This window comes from Megalops cyprinoides, chromosome 6, assembly GCF_013368585.1.
Source record: "Megalops cyprinoides isolate fMegCyp1 chromosome 6, fMegCyp1.pri, whole genome shotgun sequence".
Lineage (NCBI taxonomy): Eukaryota > Metazoa > Chordata > Actinopteri > Elopiformes > Megalopidae > Megalops > Megalops cyprinoides.
The window spans coordinates 31,237,501-31,257,888 of record NC_050588.1 but is presented as its reverse complement, the minus strand read 5'-3'; the positions used below and the strand labels follow the sequence as shown (position 1 = coordinate 31,257,888).

General features: G+C 48.8%; 1 protein-coding gene across 3 annotated transcripts in view; it reads left to right on the top strand.

The window, feature by feature from the left end:
* gli1 (GLI family zinc finger 1) overlaps positions 1 to 19,439 on the top strand; it is a 51,836-nt gene extending 32,397 nt beyond the window's left edge. For 2 of the 3 annotated variants that reach the window (XM_036531941.1, XM_036531942.1), the window contains exons 2-13: positions 7,285 to 7,390; positions 8,743 to 8,945; positions 9,062 to 9,163; positions 9,325 to 9,523; positions 10,101 to 10,266; positions 10,522 to 10,629; positions 11,320 to 11,460; positions 11,870 to 12,019; positions 12,780 to 12,944; positions 13,939 to 14,181; positions 14,471 to 14,786; positions 15,237 to 19,439. In XM_036531941.1, coding sequence (XP_036387834.1) covers positions 7,320 to 7,390; positions 8,743 to 8,945; positions 9,062 to 9,163; positions 9,325 to 9,523; positions 10,101 to 10,266; positions 10,522 to 10,629; positions 11,320 to 11,460; positions 11,870 to 12,019; positions 12,780 to 12,944; positions 13,939 to 14,181; positions 14,471 to 14,786; positions 15,237 to 17,860 — 4,488 coding nt within the window. In that variant the 5' untranslated portion in view covers positions 7,285 to 7,319 and the 3' untranslated portion in view covers positions 17,861 to 19,439. The remainder of the gene's footprint in view (positions 1 to 7,284; positions 7,391 to 8,742; positions 8,946 to 9,061; positions 9,164 to 9,324; positions 9,524 to 10,100; positions 10,267 to 10,521; positions 10,630 to 11,319; positions 11,461 to 11,869; positions 12,020 to 12,779; positions 12,945 to 13,938; positions 14,182 to 14,470; positions 14,787 to 15,236) is intronic. The other variant, XM_036531943.1, reaches the window with a different exon arrangement.
* The last annotated feature ends 949 nt before the right edge of the window (positions 19,440 to 20,388 follow it).

The following is a 20,388-nucleotide window of genomic DNA, read 5'->3' as shown; positions in this document are numbered from 1 at the left end:
AGAGGGAAGAAGAGAGGGACTGCAGCGGGAGGAAGGTGGTAAAATGGTGGGTGAATGTAGGAAAAAAGGGGGTAAGGTAGCAGAGCTCAGGGAGAAGGGGGGACGAGAGCCATGAAACATTTCCCGCAACTGCTACTAACACCAGATTTACTGTCATCAAAGAGAACTCTGATCTGCAGTGCTCTCTCTCCCTCTCTCCCCTCCTCTCTCTCTCTCTCTCTTATTATTATCTGCAGATGTTTCTCTCTGCCATACCCTAGCTTTGGACAGCCTCATATACCCACAAAGTAAACAAACACACATGTCTGCGCCAACCGTTTGGTCCGTGAGGTGGATAGCGCTGTTCGATGACAAAATCAAGTCCAAGGAAAGTTTTTGGTTGGACGTACCGCGTGGAGCGAGCAGGAATTTGTGTGACGTATGTTTGGTGTGTCCATTTTGACAAATATTGTGGGGTTCATTTACTAAAGAGGAAAGAGAGAGGTTTGTACTGTACTGTGAAATAAAGTGGGATTCAGTAATTGTCTTAATTAATGAAAATTCTAAAATCTTAATTATTACCATCACCCGGGTCTCAAGTGGCTCAGTCAGCAAGGCATTCACTTTGGACACAGGCTAGCTCTATGGCCCAGGTTGAAAACCATCCTTGTCATCTGCTGGCAATGACTAGGACAGTGGTTTTGGCTCTCTGTGATTTACCAGGTGCCCGTATGATGCAAGTGTGATATCATCAGAGTAGTGTCTGTTCTTCAATGAGTGCCCACTCCACTGTAATGTGCTGTGTGTTGTGCTTGTACTGTGAAAAAATTGCCATTGGCTGTGTACAAGTGTGTCGGAGGATTGCATTCATCTCACCTCAGCATCCCTACACACAATGCAAAGGTTGCCATGGTGAGATGTGCCTAGTGTAGAAGAGTTTATTCCAAAAAACAGCATTGCCTACAAGGGAAAAAGCATGAAACGATTACCATCACCACTGTGCATCAGACAATATTGATGCACAAAATACACTATATGGACAAAAGTATTCTGATGCCTGACCATTACACCAACAGGGACTGTAATGACATTGTATTCAAATACATATACTTTAATATGGAGTTGGTCCCCCTTTTGCAGCTATAACAGCTTCCACTCTTCTTGGAAGGCTTTCCACAAGATTTTGGAGTGTTTCTGTGGGAATTTGTGCCCATTCATTCTATAGAGCATTTATGAAGTCAGGCACTAATGTTGGACGAGAAGGCCTGGCTCGCAATCTCCGTTCCAGTTCATTCCAAAGGTGCTGGATGGGTTGAGATCCGGGCTCTGTGCGGGCCAGTCAAGTTCTTCCACACCGAACTCATCATGCCATGTCTTTATAGTCCTTGCTTTGTGCACTGGGGCACAGTCATGTTGGAATAGAAAAGGGCCTTCCCCAAACTGTTGCCACAAACTTGGAAGCATAGCATTGTCCAAAATGTCTTGGTATGCTGAAGCATTAAGATTGCCCTTCACTGGAGATAAGGGGCCTAGCCCAAACCCTGAAAAACAGGTGTGGCCAAATACTTTTGTCCATATAGTGTATGTTTGGCCTCTCAAACACTATGTCAGATCCTTTGGTAATTCAATTACATAAATATTAACATATGTAATGTATACTGTATAAAGGTTACATAAATATTAAGTGAAACAGGCAATCAACAATGTAAGTATAGCATGTCTGGCTCATCACAGATGATAAGCATTTGTTTCAGGCTTTTAAGAGTAACTGAGTTGCCTCAAATTGATCTTAAAATGATTTATATAAAATGTTTATTTCTGACATATTTAAATTACTTTTGCGATGCTTGATGACAGGGCAAGGACCCTTTGATTCCTGGATCCTGGATCCCAGGAAAAAGTATTTAAGCTCCACTGATTTATATATTATATTTTTGGATGTGCTTAAGGGGCAGTGTTTGAACCTGTGGTTGTCGAGGGAAGGAAACAGGAAAGGTTTGGAAAGGGCATGGTCTACTGATCGTTTTGCTAAATCGCTTTGTTGCACAGAATTGTTCTGCGCGCTTAAAGTTCCTTTGCCGCACCTTGCGGGATTTGCGCTGTGACCCCATCCCGTGCTCCTCAGACAGGTGACACGGGGGTGACAGGTGTACTTTCGCAGCGGGTAAACCGCGACAAGTAGCCGCACCTGTCATCACACACTCAGCCTGTGTGGAAATAAGGGATCAACAATTCATTCAGTTATTTATCCAGGGGTTCACGGCTGCGGGAGGCGGCTGTACGACAAGCTGCCTGTGCAGACAGAGGAAGATGAGGTGTTCTGGGTGAGCGCTAGCGTTACCTTCAGTTTAGGGTGGATGGAATTGTAGCATAGTGGTAAGGAGAATGGCTTGTAACTAAAAGGTTGCTGGTTAGAATGCCTGCTTGGACACTGCAGCTGTACCCGTGGGCAAGGTACTTAACCCAGAATTGCCTCAGTAAATATCCAGCTGTATAAATGGATAACATGTAAAAATTGTAAGCTACGTAAGTTGTTCTGGATAAGAGAATCTACTGATGCCAAAAATGTAATGTCAGAGTGTAGAATGACCTGAAGTATAGAGTAACTTCCAGCATTGGCCCTGAGGCTTTGGATTTCTATTTCAATAAGATTTATATTTTGATTGAAGGTGCTGCTTGTCAGATCTGTGTAAAGATATGCCACCTGTTGCTTATGACAACCTCTGGTTGGTGTTATATCAAAGAAGTTGCTGGGGGCAGGTATGGTTTGTAGTGACATGCAAGGGAGTGATCCTGCTCAACAGTTTCTCCCATAAACCCCGCTGAAGGCCTTCATTTGTAGCTGCATTTGGTGAGGCCGATGGCGTACATTTCTGTGGTGCTTTTTGACCATGTGTAAACAACATTTGCGCAACACATCTTCATAAAATTTCATGTTTATGGAAAACAGCCTTGTAGACCTGGTTTGAATATTTTTTCTGCTTTTTATGTGTGGTGTTGCAAAAGAGCGAGCTACATCTACATGGTCTGGCTTTTGGCATTTTTAGTGAGACTGTTAACTTGCATGCTAATAACATGTAATGGTTTTGAACCATGTTGCTAAAGGAAAAAAAACACATGATTATATGCAGTTATTAAAGGGCAAAGACTACAATTACTGATACCTCTAGGACATGGGGACCGCTAAGATTCATATGTTTCTATCCCAGCAACTGAGAGGAATTCATTGAGGGAGTGGCTAGGGGGTTTTGCAGGGATGGCCATAAGAATGGGGGGTTACAGTAGATGGATGAGGGGTGGCAAGAGGAGTATGAGCTGGGGGTTAAAAAAACAGAGAGAGAATTTAAAAACAAGCGTACCACTAAAGAAAAACAACAGGATTGAAAAAAAAAGGGGGGGGGGGGAGGCAGGAGCTGGCTGTGGTTGGCCAGGCCCCAGTCCTGGGCCGGGCCCTCCCCTCCCTCTCTCCCTCTCCCTGGCTGAAACACAGCAGTATCCCCCACAGGCCCAGCCACATCAGGAACGGCTGGCTACATTATAGCCGCCATTATCGTCTCTCGAGTCATAACAGCCCCAGAACACCCACCTCGAACTGCTGCTCCACAAGGGAGGGAGGGAGGGAGGCGGGGGAGGGGGGGGGGAGGTCGCGGGAGCAGGAATGAGCGGAGGGAGGGGGAAGAGAGGGAGAGAGGGAGAGGGAAAGGGGAGGGAGAGAAACAAAATACTTTCAGATGAGTGTGTATAACCCTTGGCTAGTTTAGATACTTTTTATGCATTCTTTTTGTGCACGTGTCAGTGTGTGAGCGAGCGCGTCCGTGCGTTAACGCTGAGGCTGTTCCCGTTCCCTCAACGTTGCAGATGTTCTGTAGAGGTCCAGAGATGCCGGATTAAGAAACGAGAACGGGGCTCGTCTCAAAGTGGCCCCCTGTTACGGGGGGCCACACCGTGTGATCCAGTTTAGTGTTACAGTGTCAGAGCAGGAGGGAGAGCGGCCATATTTCAAGAGACCAGCGTGAAGCCACCGGCCTGCTGCTGTGATGTCCACCGAGGGGATCTTTCTGGAGGGAGGGGCAGCTGGAGCCCCTCACAGGACGCAGCTCCGACGAGGTTTTCCAAAACCTTGAGACAACAAAGAAAGAAAGAAAAAAAAAAAGAAAAAAAGAGTAGACCACTTGCTGCACGGCTGAGTCACTGAGGGTCTGAGTCTGTCAAAATGATGTAATGGAAGAAGAAGTCCTCAGTCTCTTTACATGATTAAAGCATTGAATTTGAAGCCGTGTGTCACAGTGCACTGTGGCGGTGTGGCAGCCCCGCGTTCTTGCTTTTTAAACGCTCCAGCGGGTGTGAATTGTAGCAGCAGCAATAGCGGTAACTGTTGCCATGATGGTTCAGTAGTTTTAGGGGCTCTAATTGGGCGAGGATTCAATATGAAGGGTTCAGTATGAGAGGTTTGCCGCCAGGCTGTGACTCCAGTAAAGATATGACGAATCCACAGTTCTGGTGGCAGAAGATGAGACAGTGCTTTAGCCATAGGTAGGGTTTTGCATGGACTCAGCGAACGGGAGTCCAGAGTTCCTCAGTGCTGTGCCTGTTTTTCCTTCAGCTAAGGGGAAAACTGTGCCTCTACATCTTTTTCAGTACCCCACCTCCCCCCCAAAACACAAAATTGCAGTGATCTGGTTCCTGCAGGAGGCCCATGTTTCTCATTCATTCTGATCCAAAACAGAGAAAACCAAGACCACTGCACCTGTAAAAGCAACACACAAACACATTTTCTCTCTTTCTGAAACACATGCTCTCACTTACAGTAATCTCTTATGCGCTTACTCTCTCTCTCTCATTGGCATACAGTCTGATACGCACATACACACCCCGGTGCACATACATTTCTCTCACTTACGCACTCTCACTTACAGCATACATACACCATTACATACACATACTGTCCCACTTATCCAGTCTCTCAAATGCGGTCAAACAATGTCACATACTGTGTATCTCTCCCTCTCACTGACATACACTCATACACTGTCATTCCCATACAGGTTCTGGGCTCACCCACTAACTGGTGTTTACTTACTTCAGCCAGCAGTTACTATTTTTTAGGAGCCTTAAGTAAAACCATTGCTATCCCGAAGGCAGTCCCACTGTCCCTCAGTATTGCTCTCTCAGATTGAGTCGGCAGTCTACTCTACACCAAACCTCAGGGCTAGATTCTAATATCTCAGTAGTTGCTGCGAATTGAAACCTATTGTATGAATGTCCATGTCAATGGCAAGCTAATGGAAGCTAATGATAGTGTAAGTAGTACAATGGCAGAGAGGTCAATTCACAAGTGTAACTGCTTTGGTGACATTAAAAGGCGTGTCTAGTTCTCTGAAAGATATATTTTTGTAAAGAGTTGTTTTGAAGGCACTTTCTTTAGTGTCCCAAATTAAACCCTTTTTGCTTCAGTCTTTTGCAATTCCTTTCCCAGTCAAGTATAGACTAGGCTAGAATGATGTCATGCTATTCACAAACTGCTATCAAGGATAGAGTGATGAATGGCATTGGTTATTGGAATGTAGCCACGCTCTCCCGATTATATATATAGTCTGCACCAACACATACTCTCTCACACATACTCTTCTCTGTCTCTGCATATTTACTCTAACACACACACATGCTCTCTCCTTATACTGTATACACTCATACACATATTACACACTCACTTTTGCTTATATACACTGTGTTTTACATGTTCACTCACTCAGACACATACTGCACTCTCTCCCTTTGTGTGTATACTTTCCTTCACACCTGCTGTCTGCCTCTTATTCTGTTTACACTGTCATACTCATATAATATCTCACACATACACACACATCCTCCGTTAATATACACTGTCAAGCACACACATATACCGCCTCACACACATGCACTCTCTTACATGCTTACTCTAAGTTGCATAGATACGTGATCTAGTATGCTTACGTGTTAGCGTGTTTGACACAGTGCAGTGTGTCTGACACATACGCACATTCTCCGACAGACGCTTTTTCCGCTATTTCCACTGTTCACCCCCCCCCACCCCCTCCACTCCCGGCCTCTAACAGGTGTGGCACTCTGTGTCAGAAGCGTGGGGACCCCCATCAAGGTATTTATTGGGCTGGACAGCTGGGGTGTAGTCGGAGGTCTCTCTTTAGTCCTTCTGCTCTCCTTCGCAGGCACGCATCTGAGCTTGACGCTGGACACAGAAGGTTGCAGGACCGCTGACTGCAAAAAACGTTACAGGGAATCTTCATGCTATCAGGGGCTCTTAAATGCACACACTGGCCCTGATAACCACTCCACAGCTAGTTTAAGCTGCTACTGTTTCAAAAGCACATATCCACACCCTCTCAGTGTAACTGTAGGATACATCCTTACCAGTTGTCATCCATCATGCAATGCCAGTTAGAAACAAACACGTACAGTCTGTTGTGCATAATCGTTACAGCATATTCCTTTATACATGTAAGCTGTGTATATCTCCCCCTCTCCCACCCCACGGGCAAAAAGTGATGATGTCCTTTCTTTCACTATACATTACAGCAAGCTAATTGCACCTTTAAGCATCCAAGATTTCACAGCCTCTCCTTGTTCAACGTCCAGCGGAAATGTAGCTGTTTGTAATGAGCTGGTGTCATGTGGTTTTCAGGTGTGAATTGTACCCTCTCTCTCTCTCTCGCTCTCTCTTACCCTCTTTCACTGAGAGAGATCAGGGCGACCACAGGCCCACGGTTTCTGCTCGCTCTTCTGTCATTAAGCAGCCTTCCTCCTCTCCGCCGGTTCCATCCCTCACCAGATTCTCCCGAGGGCTGTTTGCTCCTTTTCCTCTTGTTGTTTTATTTGTTTTCCTCACCACTTGCCCCCGGTGTGATAGTGCCAAACCACACGCCTCCTCTCCCTCACTCTTTCTTTGCTCCAGTAAAAGGCCGCTGGTCTCTTTCTCTTGCCGTCCATTTTAGTTCCTATAAATCGGTCCTGTGTGCCTTGACAGAGTGCTTTACAGCCTGGGTCCCTGTGTACTTAGACTTGTGGTCAACCTCAAAGAGGCCATTCTAAATGAGGTCCTGTGTTGTAGTTCACCTGTATGTGTGAGTTATTGCACTAAACGGATTTGTGTGCACATTAGTTGGCTGTGGGGAACCAACGCTGGGCCTGTGAAGTCCCTGCTGCAGCCTGATGAAGCCACTTGTTGTGTTTAATAAGGGATTAGCCTATGATGGCTGATGGGATTAACCTGTGATGGTTATCCTCTGATGGTTGTTTTTATTCCTCCAGGGTCTGAAGGTGCTATCCCAGGGTTCTGAGCGCCAATGCCAGTGGACATGCAGCCACATCAGGGGCTGTATCAGTACGAGTCTGCACCCAACCAGCCGTCCAGAGGGTAGGACCAGCGCTGACACCCGCTCCCCTCTCCCTCAAAGTACTCAGCTGATTAACGGTTTCATGGATCCCTTTATTAGCATGACAGAAGGTACTCGGTGTGGCCAGAGAATTTTGGGATGTGATCATATAAGACCCGCCCTCCTTCCCTTCCATCTTTCAGAATAAATCATGACAACATCCCAAAGTCCCAATTATGTGCGATAAAGTAAGAATAAATTCAAACAAAATAACAGTAAAAAATTTCCCTTTTCCATTTTTTTAAACAGCACACAACTCTAATTTACAGTGTTTCATAAAAGTATTTTTGTTTTTTTTTTTTTGTGTTTCTAAAGAACACTTTTTCTGGCTTTAATGTTGTCTCTCTGTCCCTCACCCAACAAACTGTGCCCTAAACCACCTATTCTTCAGTACTCTAATTATATCCGGCAGAGGATATGGTTTACATAAAGATTTGTGAATTATTTGGCTGACATAAAGATTTGTGAATTATTTCTTTTCCTTACTCTTTTTTTAACTTGAACTTAACTTTAATTAGAGTCCGGTTTAGAGAGCTAAAAGACAGCATTACCCCCGCCCCTTACATTCTCTGACTGCCAGAGCCCAGGTTCTGCAGTTGCAATTGTTGTGGAGATAGCCAGCTCAGCCCCCCTCTCTCCTCCTCCTTCCCCTCCCACTCCCCTGAATGCCACCCAGGTTGAGAGTACTGTCAGCCCCTCTCTCTCTGACAGCTGCTAATTACAGGCTGACCAGGCCCCAGTGCACTGTGCTCCGCTCTGCATGACTGACTGCTCTCCACTCAGGTTACCCTTCCACAGAGAGAGAGAGAGAGAGAGTTAGGGATAGAGAGAGAGAGAGAGAGAGAGAGAGAGAGAGAGGGAAGGAGGGAGGGACCAGTGTGGGAACAGGAACAGTGGATTAAGTAAAGGTGAAGTTTGTGTGGGGAAAAATAAGGGGGTGGTGAAACTACGAAAAGGTGAAGCGTAAAGAGGGGAGGGGGAGGGGGGGAACACAGGGAAGGCTCCTCTTTGAGTTACTGAAAGGGTGAGAGATGTACAGGAAGCACGGAAGGAGGCGAAGGAGGGGAAAGGTGAGGAAGAGGTGAGAGAAGCCCAGAGGAAGAGCACACCGCAGATCGTCCCAGGCAAACTGAGATTTGATGCAAAAGTAGTGGATTTTGAGGAGGCTCCCTTTTCCTCCACAAAAACCGCAGCTAGCGTCCCGGCACTGACACGGTCCCTGAGTGCATCAGCGATCCTGAGAAAGACTGTGATCGCCATCTGCTGGACAGCAGTGAACATTGCGGCTGAGCGGATTTATTCTGAACTTGTTTCTCCATGCTTGCGCGTGCAGCCTGACCCCATCGGGAAGTTACGTTGATGTCTCTGCGCTCCGCCCACCACATCACAACGGCCAGCCCCCTGACAGCAGAGCCATGTACAACCCCCTAACCCCCAACATGACCCCTGGCCCCTGCATGGATCCTTACATGCGCCCCCCCCATGGGCATCCTCCGCACGGCATGCTGGGACATCGGGGCATGCCCCCTACTGAGGGTGAGGTTACCCTTGGTTATAACTAATGCGCTTTTTCCTTTTGCCAAGCTGTGTGGATTTTCTGTGTATGTGCCCTTGATCACATGATTTTGACACTGCGTATGTGCACCTACCAGGAGGCAATGGATCCACCTACTGCAGCCAGAACAATCTGATGTCGTCCCACCACAGCTTCTCCCACGGTCAGCACGGCCAGGAACATATTGGAACAGGTGACGGTAAGAGGAGACACGGTCGAACCAATGACATCATCGGCCAAAAACTGCCACCGTTTCCTGTTCAGTCTGTAATCACCTCAGCCCTCTCTCTCCCTCTCTCTCTCTCTCTCTCTCCCGCTTTCCCTCTCTCGCCGCCGCTCTGTCTCTCTCCTGTCCTCCAGGCTCGCGGTTCTCAACCCCTCGCTCCATGCTGAAGCTGAGCAAGAAGAGAGCGCTGTCCATCTCTCCGCTGTCCGACGCCAGCGTGGACCTGCAGACCGTCATCCGCACTTCGCCCAACTCCCTGGTGGCCTTCGTCAACTCGCGCTGCGGCCCCAGCGGGAACGGCTCCTACGGTCACCTGTCTGTCGGGGCCATGAGGTAAGACTCGGCACAGCTCTGCGTTCTGCGTTCTACACTGCATTTAGTTAAACTGCAATTACATTAGCACTGGTTTCTGGTAAGTTTTGAAAACAATATATTTCATTTAATTATTAAAATATGTTCTTACTTTGTTATAAAGGAACTTGGAGGCTTCGTTAGCCAAGTAACAGGCCTTACGCACTTACTGACATAAACCAGAAGGAATCAAACCAAATTTTGCTGATATTAAACTACCTGCCAAACTCATAATTTCTTCAAAATGGCTACATTGTTTGCTTAAGTGGCAACTAAGCAAGTCACTGGGTTACATGTTTTGGTAATTGAGTTCCGGCTCATGATAAGGGTTATTGAATGCGATTTTATGAATCTCTGCCACTGCTCTTCAAAATTTTCAATTTATAACCTTTACTCAGCAGAAGAAATTACATGCTTACATGCATATCGTCCATTCATATAAATGGATAACTACTGAATCAATTCAGGTTAAGGACCTTACTTAAATGTACAGTGGCTCTACTACTCACGTCTACAGCCTACTGCAAACCCTGCTTCTCCTCTCTCTGCTCTCATGCAGTCCATCAATGGGGTACTCCAGCTCAATGAACTACCAGTCCAGACCCCAGGGCAATATGTATGGCGGTGGGACACCCCTGGGACACCCCCCTGGACCCTGCCATGCACCTTCTCCACGTCTGGTGCCCCACAATCCCCGGCTCCACGCTCCCCCAAAACACTGCCACGTAAGACCACCGTTTACAAAATGCCTCCCCCCTTCCCTCACAGCAGTTAAAAAGAGACCAGATTCACACGTCAGCTCGTGTTACAGAGTGAGACTTTTATGTGTGACATGACATGGGTCTAAGTGATTCTTCTGTAGAGTTGCCCACGGTAACCTGCAGTAACCAGCTTGGTTTTAGCTCCAGCTGTGAATGAGTAAGTGAGTGCGAATGAAAGCCCATGGCTGAGTGTGTGTGTGTTAAACTCACTGTGCGCAGATGAAGACGGAGCCGGTGCTGGGCAGCGTGATGGACAGCCTCAGTGTGAAGGGTCTGGAGGAAAGGTCAGAAGGAGACGTCGCCAGTCCCTCCTCCACCGGAACACAGGTAACCTGGGATGGACAAAAATGGCCTGTAGCACAGGCCAGTTCACTGTGTAAATGTGAACTGTTTATTTGTGTGTTATCCCATCTTCCACAAGACTTGTTTAATACATATACCCCATTTTTGCAATGTGTGTACGTGTTTCTACATGTGTGCGGGAATGTGTAGACTGTACCAATCAAAAGTTTGGACAGACCTACTCATAGAAGGGTTTTTCTTTATTTTTACTATTTTACACATTTTAAGATAATAGTAAAAACATCAAAACTATGAAATAACACAAATTAAGTTCAGCAGTGACCAAAAAGGGATAAACAAATTAAAGCTATTTTATATTTTAGATTATTCAAAGTAGCCAATTTTTTTAAATTAAGAATTTTGTGGAAATTTTGTGGAAATTCACACATAAGCATCGACTTCACTATTTATATTTGTCTAAACAAATATATGAACAAATTTCAAGCATTTAAGCATAAGTCTTTAGATCAAAATATCTTCGAATGCGTGTTTCCCATTATCTTAATCTGGTGTGTCCAAACTTTTGACTGGTACTGTATGTATATGTGTGTATCCATTGCTGTCGATGCATTTCTACCAGTACATGTTTGCACTGTACGTTAGACATTTTGCCGTTGTATCCTCCATATTGTCCCGTCTGCCTCCTAAGTCCGCCATGTTGTGCTGCTGCCACAGGACCCCCTCCTGGGGCTGCTGGAAGGGCGCGAGGACCTGGACAAAGAGGACGGAAAGCCAGAGCCCGAGGCCATCTATGAGACCAACTGCCACTGGGAGAGTTGCAGCAAGGAGTTCGACACGCAGGAGCAGCTTGTGCACGTGAGAGGGGGAGAGGGAAGGGGGCGCTGCAGGCAAGCACAGCAAGCAGCGCCGCAATTCACACCTGTGTGGATTAACCACTGCAGGAAGTGCGCTGGGTCTGAAGAGAACCAGCCAAGTCATTCGCTGGTCCCCATTACAAAAAAGGAAAAATGGCCAGAATGTTTTGCAGTGCTGAAGAACATGGTTTGTGGGACTAGATCATGCAAATAAAGTGAAATTTATCTGAAGCCAAAACTTAAAAATTAGATTTTAAGTAAAAATTTAAGAGATAAACAAGATAACAAATAAACAAAAGAATTAAACAATTAACAAAAAGAGAGTGAAAGAGGCCAGCAGGCGTCTGCGTGGGACCGAGATGCACGCCCTCATGGGTGGGATGGTAATGTAGCGCTGCTCTCTCCCACAGCACATCAACAATGAGCACATCCACGGGGAGAAGAAGGAGTTCGTGTGCCACTGGCAGGACTGCTCCCGGGAGCAGCGACCCTTCAAGGCCCAGTACATGCTGGTAGTGCACATGCGCAGACACACGGGCGAGAAGCCACACAAGTGCACTGTGAGTCCCCGTTTCCCCTCTGTCACCACCTCTGTTTTCTCCTGTCTCCACCTCTGTCTCCCTTTCTATCCCTTTACATCTCCTCCTCTGTCCCCAGCTCTATCTCTCTGTCTGCCTCCTCTATTAGCTCCTCCATGTGCCCTCTCTGTCTCCACCTCTATCTCTCTGTCCACCTCCTCTTTTGTCTGCCCCTCTATCTTCCTGTATCTCCTCCACTGTCTCCACATCTATCTCCACCTCTGTCTCTACCTCTTTCTCCTCCATCTTCTCCTCTGCCTTCCTCCCTCTGTTTTCAGGCTTTATTGTTCCTCCCAGTATCAGCTCCCCTTTATCAGCATGCCGGAGCACCTCCATCTCCATCTTTATACCCTTACACCCAAAGGCCATAAAAACTTATAACTCTTCATCTTGAATGATGAAAGCTGTGTCTAATCTTCAGTTGAATTTATACAGCACACTGTAGCTTGATCTGTAAGTACTCCCCTAGACAGTACATTAGTCTGCGGTATTAGTCTGTACAGATACTTTGACCGGAGTGTCACTGAACCAGTTACCTAAAGTCAACTTTTTTAAAGTTAACTAAACTTGACTATCACAGCCCATTTTCCCATTTCACAACTGTCCCAATATTCTGTTCAAGGTTCAAGTCTCTGTCTGTGTATTTGTTTGCAATTCTGCATTTCTGTCTGAGGACTGTTATGAAATCTGTGTTGCACTTTGAGTCGGAGAGCTGTATGGTGTCCTTTTTCTTTTTCCCCAGTTTGAGGGCTGTAACAAGGCGTACTCGCGCCTGGAGAACCTCAAGACGCACCTGCGCTCGCACACGGGGGAGAAGCCTTACGTCTGTGAGCACGAAGGCTGCAACAAGGCCTTCTCCAACGCCTCCGACCGCGCCAAGCACCAGAACCGCACGCACTCCAACGAGGTGCTGACACGCTGAGACACCCCTCAGCCACATGCGCCAGGAGACTCTGTATAGGCAACCTGCAAACAAACGTTTTTATCTAATGATCAGTATCAGTGCAGTTGTAATGGTGGGCGGCAGTGTAGCAGAGTGGTTAATGAGCAGGACTGACTAACTAAACTAAAGGTTGCTGGTTTGATTCCCCACTGGGGCATTGCTGCTGTACCCTTGGGCAAGGTACTTAACCCACAATTGCCTCAGTAAATATCCAGCTGTATTAATGGATAACATTGTAAAAACCTGTAACATATGTAAGTTGCTCTGGATAAGAGCGTCTACTAAATGCCAATAATGTAATGTCCTTAAACAAGCGCATAAGAGGGAAAGGATATGATGGGATTGCATCTTCGTTTTGGGATGAAGACATGCAGGGGTGACAGTGAGGAGAGTAAGATGGCTCATACGAGTATACACTGCCATCAAGTGAGGAAGAACCGTATTTTCTTGGATAAATTTGCTGATAAAGTGGAAGATATGTACAGAGTGAAAAGTCTACAGTAAATATAAATATTATTTGCATTGTTCTTACTACTGCTAATAATACTAAGAACAGTAATTTAATCAAAATAGTGTTACTTGGCATACATAATGTATGCCATTCTGTTATCAATAGTAGCTAAAGTCTAGAGTCATAAAGTTATGGCACATATTGTTATTGTTATTAGTTGTATTATTGGGATAATAATAGTAATAATAATATGTAATTCTGCATATGAAATAGTACATATGAAGTGTCCCATACATATATGGTTACTGTTCTTTCTAATGGCTATGCAATATAAAGTCACTCAAGCAAAGTTCCGCCACTGCTAAAGTCGCACTGTATTGATCAGCAGCAGTGGTCCTCTTAAAGAGCGTTATTTGAAGCTGGAAAGATTTTTCTGCATCTCAAATGCTTCACTGTTGTATGTCATAGCAAAGTTTGAACAAAAAGGTTATCATCTGTCCCCTGCAGAAACCTTACGTGTGCAAAATCCCGGGCTGCACCAAGCGCTACACGGATCCCAGCTCTCTGCGCAAGCACGTCAAGACCGTGCACGGCCCTGAGGCTCACATCACCAAGAAGCATCGCGGGGATACTGGCCCTCGGCCTCCTGGGTCTGTGCTGCCCCCTTCTGGCCAAGGGTCAGAAATGCACCTGGAGAAGGAGGAGAGTCGCCGGGAGGACTGTAAACTGCTCGCCCCTGAGACAGTGTTGGTGAGTCCAGGATTCGGCTGGCTCTTGGCAGTACATCAGAGATAGGCTCATCAGTAATAGCACATTGCATGAAACTGGTAGAAGACATTATGAGTGTGTCAGCAATAAGAACATTTTACAGTATACTCGTGTAATTTTAGAGAACCCAGACCATGATAAATACTCTCAGAAAAGTAATATGCAGGCAAATGACATATATTTAAGGTGCAGTTCTATTCATCTGTATGTGCATTTCACACGTTAAAGTAAATGACTGGATTTCTCTCTCTCTCTCTCTTTCACTCCTCAGAAATCCCAGCCCAGCCCTGGCGGCCAGTCATCCTGCAGCAGCGAGCGATCACCACTAGGGAGCGCCAACAACAATGACAGTGGCGTGGAGATGAACGCCAATGCGGGCGGCAGCCTGGAGGACCTGACGGCGCTGGAGGACGGGGGGGCCGGAGGGGGCGACGCTGGGGGCGGCGTGGGGACCACAGGGATGGGCATGTCGGCCCAGGCTCTCAAGAGGCTGGAGAACCTGAAGATCGACAAGCTGAAGCACATCCGCCGGCCCACACCCCCCGGACGCAACGGCACGGGCGGCAGCAAGCTTCCTGCGCTCACAGGTGTGGAAACACGGCACACATTACCAGGATGACCTGACCTGTTTTAAACTATCAACGTGAGGCATTGCTTTATGATGTCATCACAATATAATTAAAATTAAAAATGAATAGCTGCAAATGTAATACATACCATAACATAACACAGCAGTGTAGCATAGTGGTAAGGAGCAGAGCTCATAACTGAAGGGTTGCAGGTTCCATTGGAATTCCCCTCTGGGGCATTGCTGCTGTACCCTTGGGCAAGGTACTTAACTCAGAATTGCCTCAGTTAATATCCAGCTGTGTAAATGGATAACTTGTGGAACTGTAACCTATGGATAGGAGCCCTGGATAAGAATGTCTGCTAAATGCCAATAATGCAATGTAATGTAATGTAATGTAATCACTTCAACTCAAATCGTGGGAAATCCACCAAGGACACAAACAATAATAATTCCTCCTTCTGCGCAGCTTCCGGGGAGATGCTGGGAATGTGTGCCCCATCGCCCATGCTGTCAAACCGGCGTGTGATGGAGCTGTCCAATCCAGAGCTAGGGGGTGGCGTAGGGGGCGGGCCCTGTCCCCCGAACGACAGGCGGGGCAGCGGCACCAGCAGCCTGAGCTCCGCCTACACCGTGAGCCGGCGCTCCTCCATGGTCTCGCCCTACCTGTCCAGCCGCCGCTCCAGCGAGGTGTCCCAGATGGGCGGGGGAGGCGGTCATCCCCAGACCATCCTGGGCCAGGACCAAGGAGGAGGAGGAGGACACCCCCTCTCCCCAGAGACGGGGCGCAGGGCGGGGTCGTGCCGCGGGGGAGGGGGGCTGCCGGGTCTCCCCAGCCTCACCCCAGCGCAGCAGTACAGCCTGAAGGCCAAATACGCAGCCGCCACCGGCGGGCCCCCTCCCACACCCCTGCCCAACATGGAGCAGCCGGGGACCCCGAGACGGATGGGCGGGTTCCTGAGCGAGTACCACGGCCAGCCCCTGCCCCCGTTCCTGCAGCAGGGGGCCGCTCGTCGGCACAGTGCCAACACCGAGTACGGCACGGGCATCATCTACCCCCACCAGGCCCCCGGGAATGGTGCGCGGCGGGCCAGCGACCCGGTCCGATCCGGTGCCGAGCCCCAGTCCCTGCCTAAGGTGCAGCGCTTCAACAGCCTCAACAATGTGGCGGCCATGGGCCGGCGCAACGCCACTGTATCGCTGCCACACTGCGGCTCCGACGCCAACATCGCCCGCCACATGTACTCCCCGCGGCCGCCCAGCATCACCGAGAACGTCATGATGGAGGCCATGGCCATGGAGCCGCAAGGCGGTGCTGAGGGCCGCGAGGAGTCCATGATGCCGCCAGGCCACAGGGCCTATATGGGGTACCAGCACCACGCTCACCACCAGGGGGCGCCAGCGCAACTCTCTCCGGGCCACGAGAGCCTGGGCTACCCTGAGCAGGCCTACCAGGTGCAAGGGATGCAGGGACACTACCAGGGCCAGAGCGGGAACATGGGGGCGGGAGGGGGGGGCCAGCTGGGCCAGGCCGAGGCCAGCAGCCTGCTGCAGCAGGCCGAGTACAGCATGAGCGCCTGCCAGCTCAGCCCCTCTGGCCCCCACTACCCGAGCCTGGGGCAGGCCGGGGAGCCCGTGGGGGGGCCATGGGGGGAGCACAGCCAGCCTGGCGTGGCCAGCCAGATTCAGAGCCCCCACGGGCCGCAGGAGGGGATGCAGTACCAGGGCCAGGGGATGCAGCTGCCATCACGGGTGCACTTCAGCCAGCAGGGCCTGTTCAACAGCAACCCGGGTGGCGTCCAGAAGCTGGCCATCAAGCCGGAGCAGCAGTACCACCCTTCCCTCGGGGCCCCGAACCAGTGCCAGAACATGAAGCAGCACCACCAGCAGCACCCCCACCAGCCTCCCGTACCCCTGTCCCCGCAGGGCTACGCCCAGCAGCAGGCCAGCCAGGTGATGCTGAGGTCCACCAACGCCAGCTGTGACTTCCAGGGCCAGATGGACCCCCAGACACCCCAGCAGCAGCAGCAGGGCTCCTTCCCCAGCGCCGGGGGGCTGAGCCTGGGGTGCGCCGGGTCCCCCCTGGGCGACGGCCGGCGGTCCCAGACGCCCATGATGCAGGTGAAGGAGATGATGGTGAGGAACTACGTGCAGTCCCAGCAGGCTCTGATGTGGGAGCAGCAGGAGCAGCGGGCGGCGGACATGAGCGTCTCCGGGAAGCCCGGCCAGCAGCCCGGCCTCGCAGACGGCATGGAGATGGAGGGGCAGGCGGCCATGATGCAGCACAGCCCACACCACCAGCACCCGGCCCAGAACCTCTACTCCGGCAGCGGCTACCCGGGCTACCCCAACCAGAACCTCATGAGTCCCCCCGCGCACAACGGAGGCCCGGGCTCGGTGCAGCCGAAAGACCCGCTGCTGGGCCTGGCGGGCCCCTGCTACGGTATGGACATGGTCGCCCCTCGACCACCGCAGGGGCGGAAGCCGCTCAGTCGCCAGAACAGCCTCTCGCAGCAGCAGCAGCAGCCAGGTGGGGGGTACCTGTCCAGCCCGCCCCACCTCAGCCCGGGACACTCCGCCGCCAGTCCCGCCAGGAGAGGGGTCCGTCTGCCTCCAGTGCAGCACCAGCAGCAGCCTCATTCCGAAATGCTTCCCCCCGCTAACAGCGCCATGTACTACTCCGGCCAGATCCACATGCACCCCGACCTGGAGAAGCAGCACTCGCACCAGGACGCCCAGTCGGGGCCCTGCCTGAGCCAGCAGCACATGGGGCCCCTGGAGACCGGGGCCAAGTCCGCGTCCCTTGCGTACCCAGAGCCGGCGCCCATGTCCAACGCGCTGGACAACCTGGACCTGGAGAATGCGCAGATCGACTTCGCCGCCATCATCGACGACCCCGACCCGGCCTCCTTCAGCCCCCTGCAGCCCCTCCCGGGCCAGCACCCGTCCCAGTCGCAGAGCTCCTCACGCCTCACCACCCCGCAGACCTCCCTCTCCCTGCCCGCCGGGCTCTCCAACATGGCCGTAGGTGACATGACCTCCATGCTCACCTCCCTGGCCGGGGAGAACAAGTATCTCAACACCCTGTCCTAGACAGGAGGGTGCAGCCCAGACCACGGACTCAGTCAGGACAGATGGACACAGGAGTATGATAAAAGCCCACTGCCTTCTAGTTAAACCAAAGGTGCCTGTTGAACATTCACGTACTGAGGCCCGTGGGTCAGAGTCTGCTCATCGGTGCTGTTCAGAAAGCGCAGCTGATCCCCTGCTTCAGTTTCCAGACTCTTTCCTGAGGGCCCCACCCGCAAGTGTTGCGGTTCACTAACAGTGGCATACTCACCATTGCAGCAGAAAGCAAACAACGGTACTGAAAGTTTACATGTGATGTAAATAAGGAAAACATTTATATATGCTGTGTATATGACGATGCTGACAGTGAAGAGAGTAATTACTCCATGAACTACACGTCCAGTCAAGGGGGGACTGGATTTTGAAATCTTTCACAGTCCTGAAAGAGAAGCACAGAAGACCTGACAAAGGGACATGCTGTTTGTCTAGAAGTGCATGTAGAGGTACAGAAACTGTTTTTGACTCTGTGAACTCTTGTATAACCACAGTGGCATAATACTGACTGAAATATACGCCGTTATGACAGCAGTTTATAGATTGAAGTGCACCAGACTTAGGATCATTTGAAATAAAGAGCTGTAGGCAAAGGATATGTATAAGAAAAAAGGAGAATTCTGTTCACCCCCTTTGAGTTTATGATTATCCATTAAGCTGTTCATCCTGGACTGTATTTGGATCAATCAAGTGAGAATAAAGTGCCTTTGCCCTCTAGGGCCACTGACTGTGGCCTGCGTCCTAAATGATCTATGCGAAACACAACCGTAAACGCTGCGACAAAGGGGAGATGCCACAGGAGAGAAAGGGTTTATGGTGAACTGTACAGTCCCAGCACCCACCTGTTTCCTGTTCTCACATTAGAGTATGGCAGTATTTACCTTTTTTTTTAATTGACTTGTTCTCAATGAAAGTACGCAACCCTCATTGTAAAAGGGTTTGCTCAAAACGCTGAAATAGTATTAAGACTCTCTGGTCTTTCAATTTAGAAGGAAATCGAATTGCCTGTTATGCAGGTGTTATCCGGTTGTTAGCTGTAATGCCTTCAGGAATCCCCCTCAGGAGACCCAGACAATGGTTGCCCTTGACTCCTGAACCACAGCCAGTGATGTCAATCATAAGGAGCGAGCAACTTCAGCACCCACGGCAACTGCAGCACCGCTTCCGGGAGCGGATCTCCGTATTATGGGATGTATGGAGGAGACTTGATGGAAAGACAGGTCACGAGTGACCTCAGGGTTCGAAAACACACAGCCAGCTCTGCCTGGCAGTGCACTGCTGAGTCTTCCCCACTGCCTTCCTTCAATCCAGTATGCGTGGCAAATGAATTCCACCCCACTGTCATACGAGATGATATCTCCAGATCACTATTGGTAATTACAACCCTGAAATCTGGTATACCGCAAGCTTTGGCTGTCGTTCATCTTTTCGGTCTGAACTGGGAAGAGGTGTGTTTCACAACTGTGGACTAATTTTCATGTCTCGCTCAGTCGGGTTATCTCCTGTGCTTGGCCAACCAAAGATGATTTGAATTGACAATAGAAACAAAAAAAAAAAACGATGCACATAAAATATACATTTACAAAACACTAATGATAACTACAGTTAAAATGATGTGCAAATGGTTTGATTATGTTGTTGCATAGAATGTAATAAATCTTATGTATAAAGGTCACATTTCCTTTTTTTATATAACCATAACTTTTGTGGATTTTGTATTTGTGTGTTTTGATATCTTTCACAGTTCAATCAAACTTTTTTGCTGGCAAAAGAACAGTAAATATAGTAACAAAAGCAATAATAGTAGCATTTACTACATCTATACAAGAAAGCCAAGTGATATATTTTTGTGTACTGTTTTCTATGTTTTTATATAAATGTATTATATTTTACCAGTTTATAAATAAACATGTTCAGACTGTGATGGACGCAAAACATGTGTGAAATGTTGTTTGTGGTGAGGAATCGTGTGATGTGTGTGTGTGTGTGTGTGTGTGTGTGTGTGTGTGTGTGTGTGTGTGTGTTTGTGTGTGCAGTGTAAAGAATTTACTCAGAGAAATTACCCACGTAACCTGACACATAAACAAAGATTCAGTGATATGGTCAATGTGTGTATAGTCACAAAATAAAGAAACATCAGTATAATATTCTTATCTATTTATAGATACTTGCAAATAGGCTCTGGGTGAGGGAGGAGGGGGAAAACTGCAGGCTGAATTTGTCACAGTCACATTAACACCTTTTTCCACCACTAGAGGGAGACTGTGACTCATATTCCTTTAACGTACAGTATGTTCCCATCAATCAATGTGCCCATTGCTTTTTTCCACAGCCAAAACGCTCTTATTTGCCTGGATTGAAGTTTCGCTCTTTATTGCTGAGAAAACTTGTGTTCTGATGTGACGTAACCTCTCTTGGGCATATGAAGAATGGAGCAAGGGCCTTTCTGTTTCCCTCTTTCTCTTGTTCTCTCTTCTCTGCAGTTGTGTAGCTCTCTG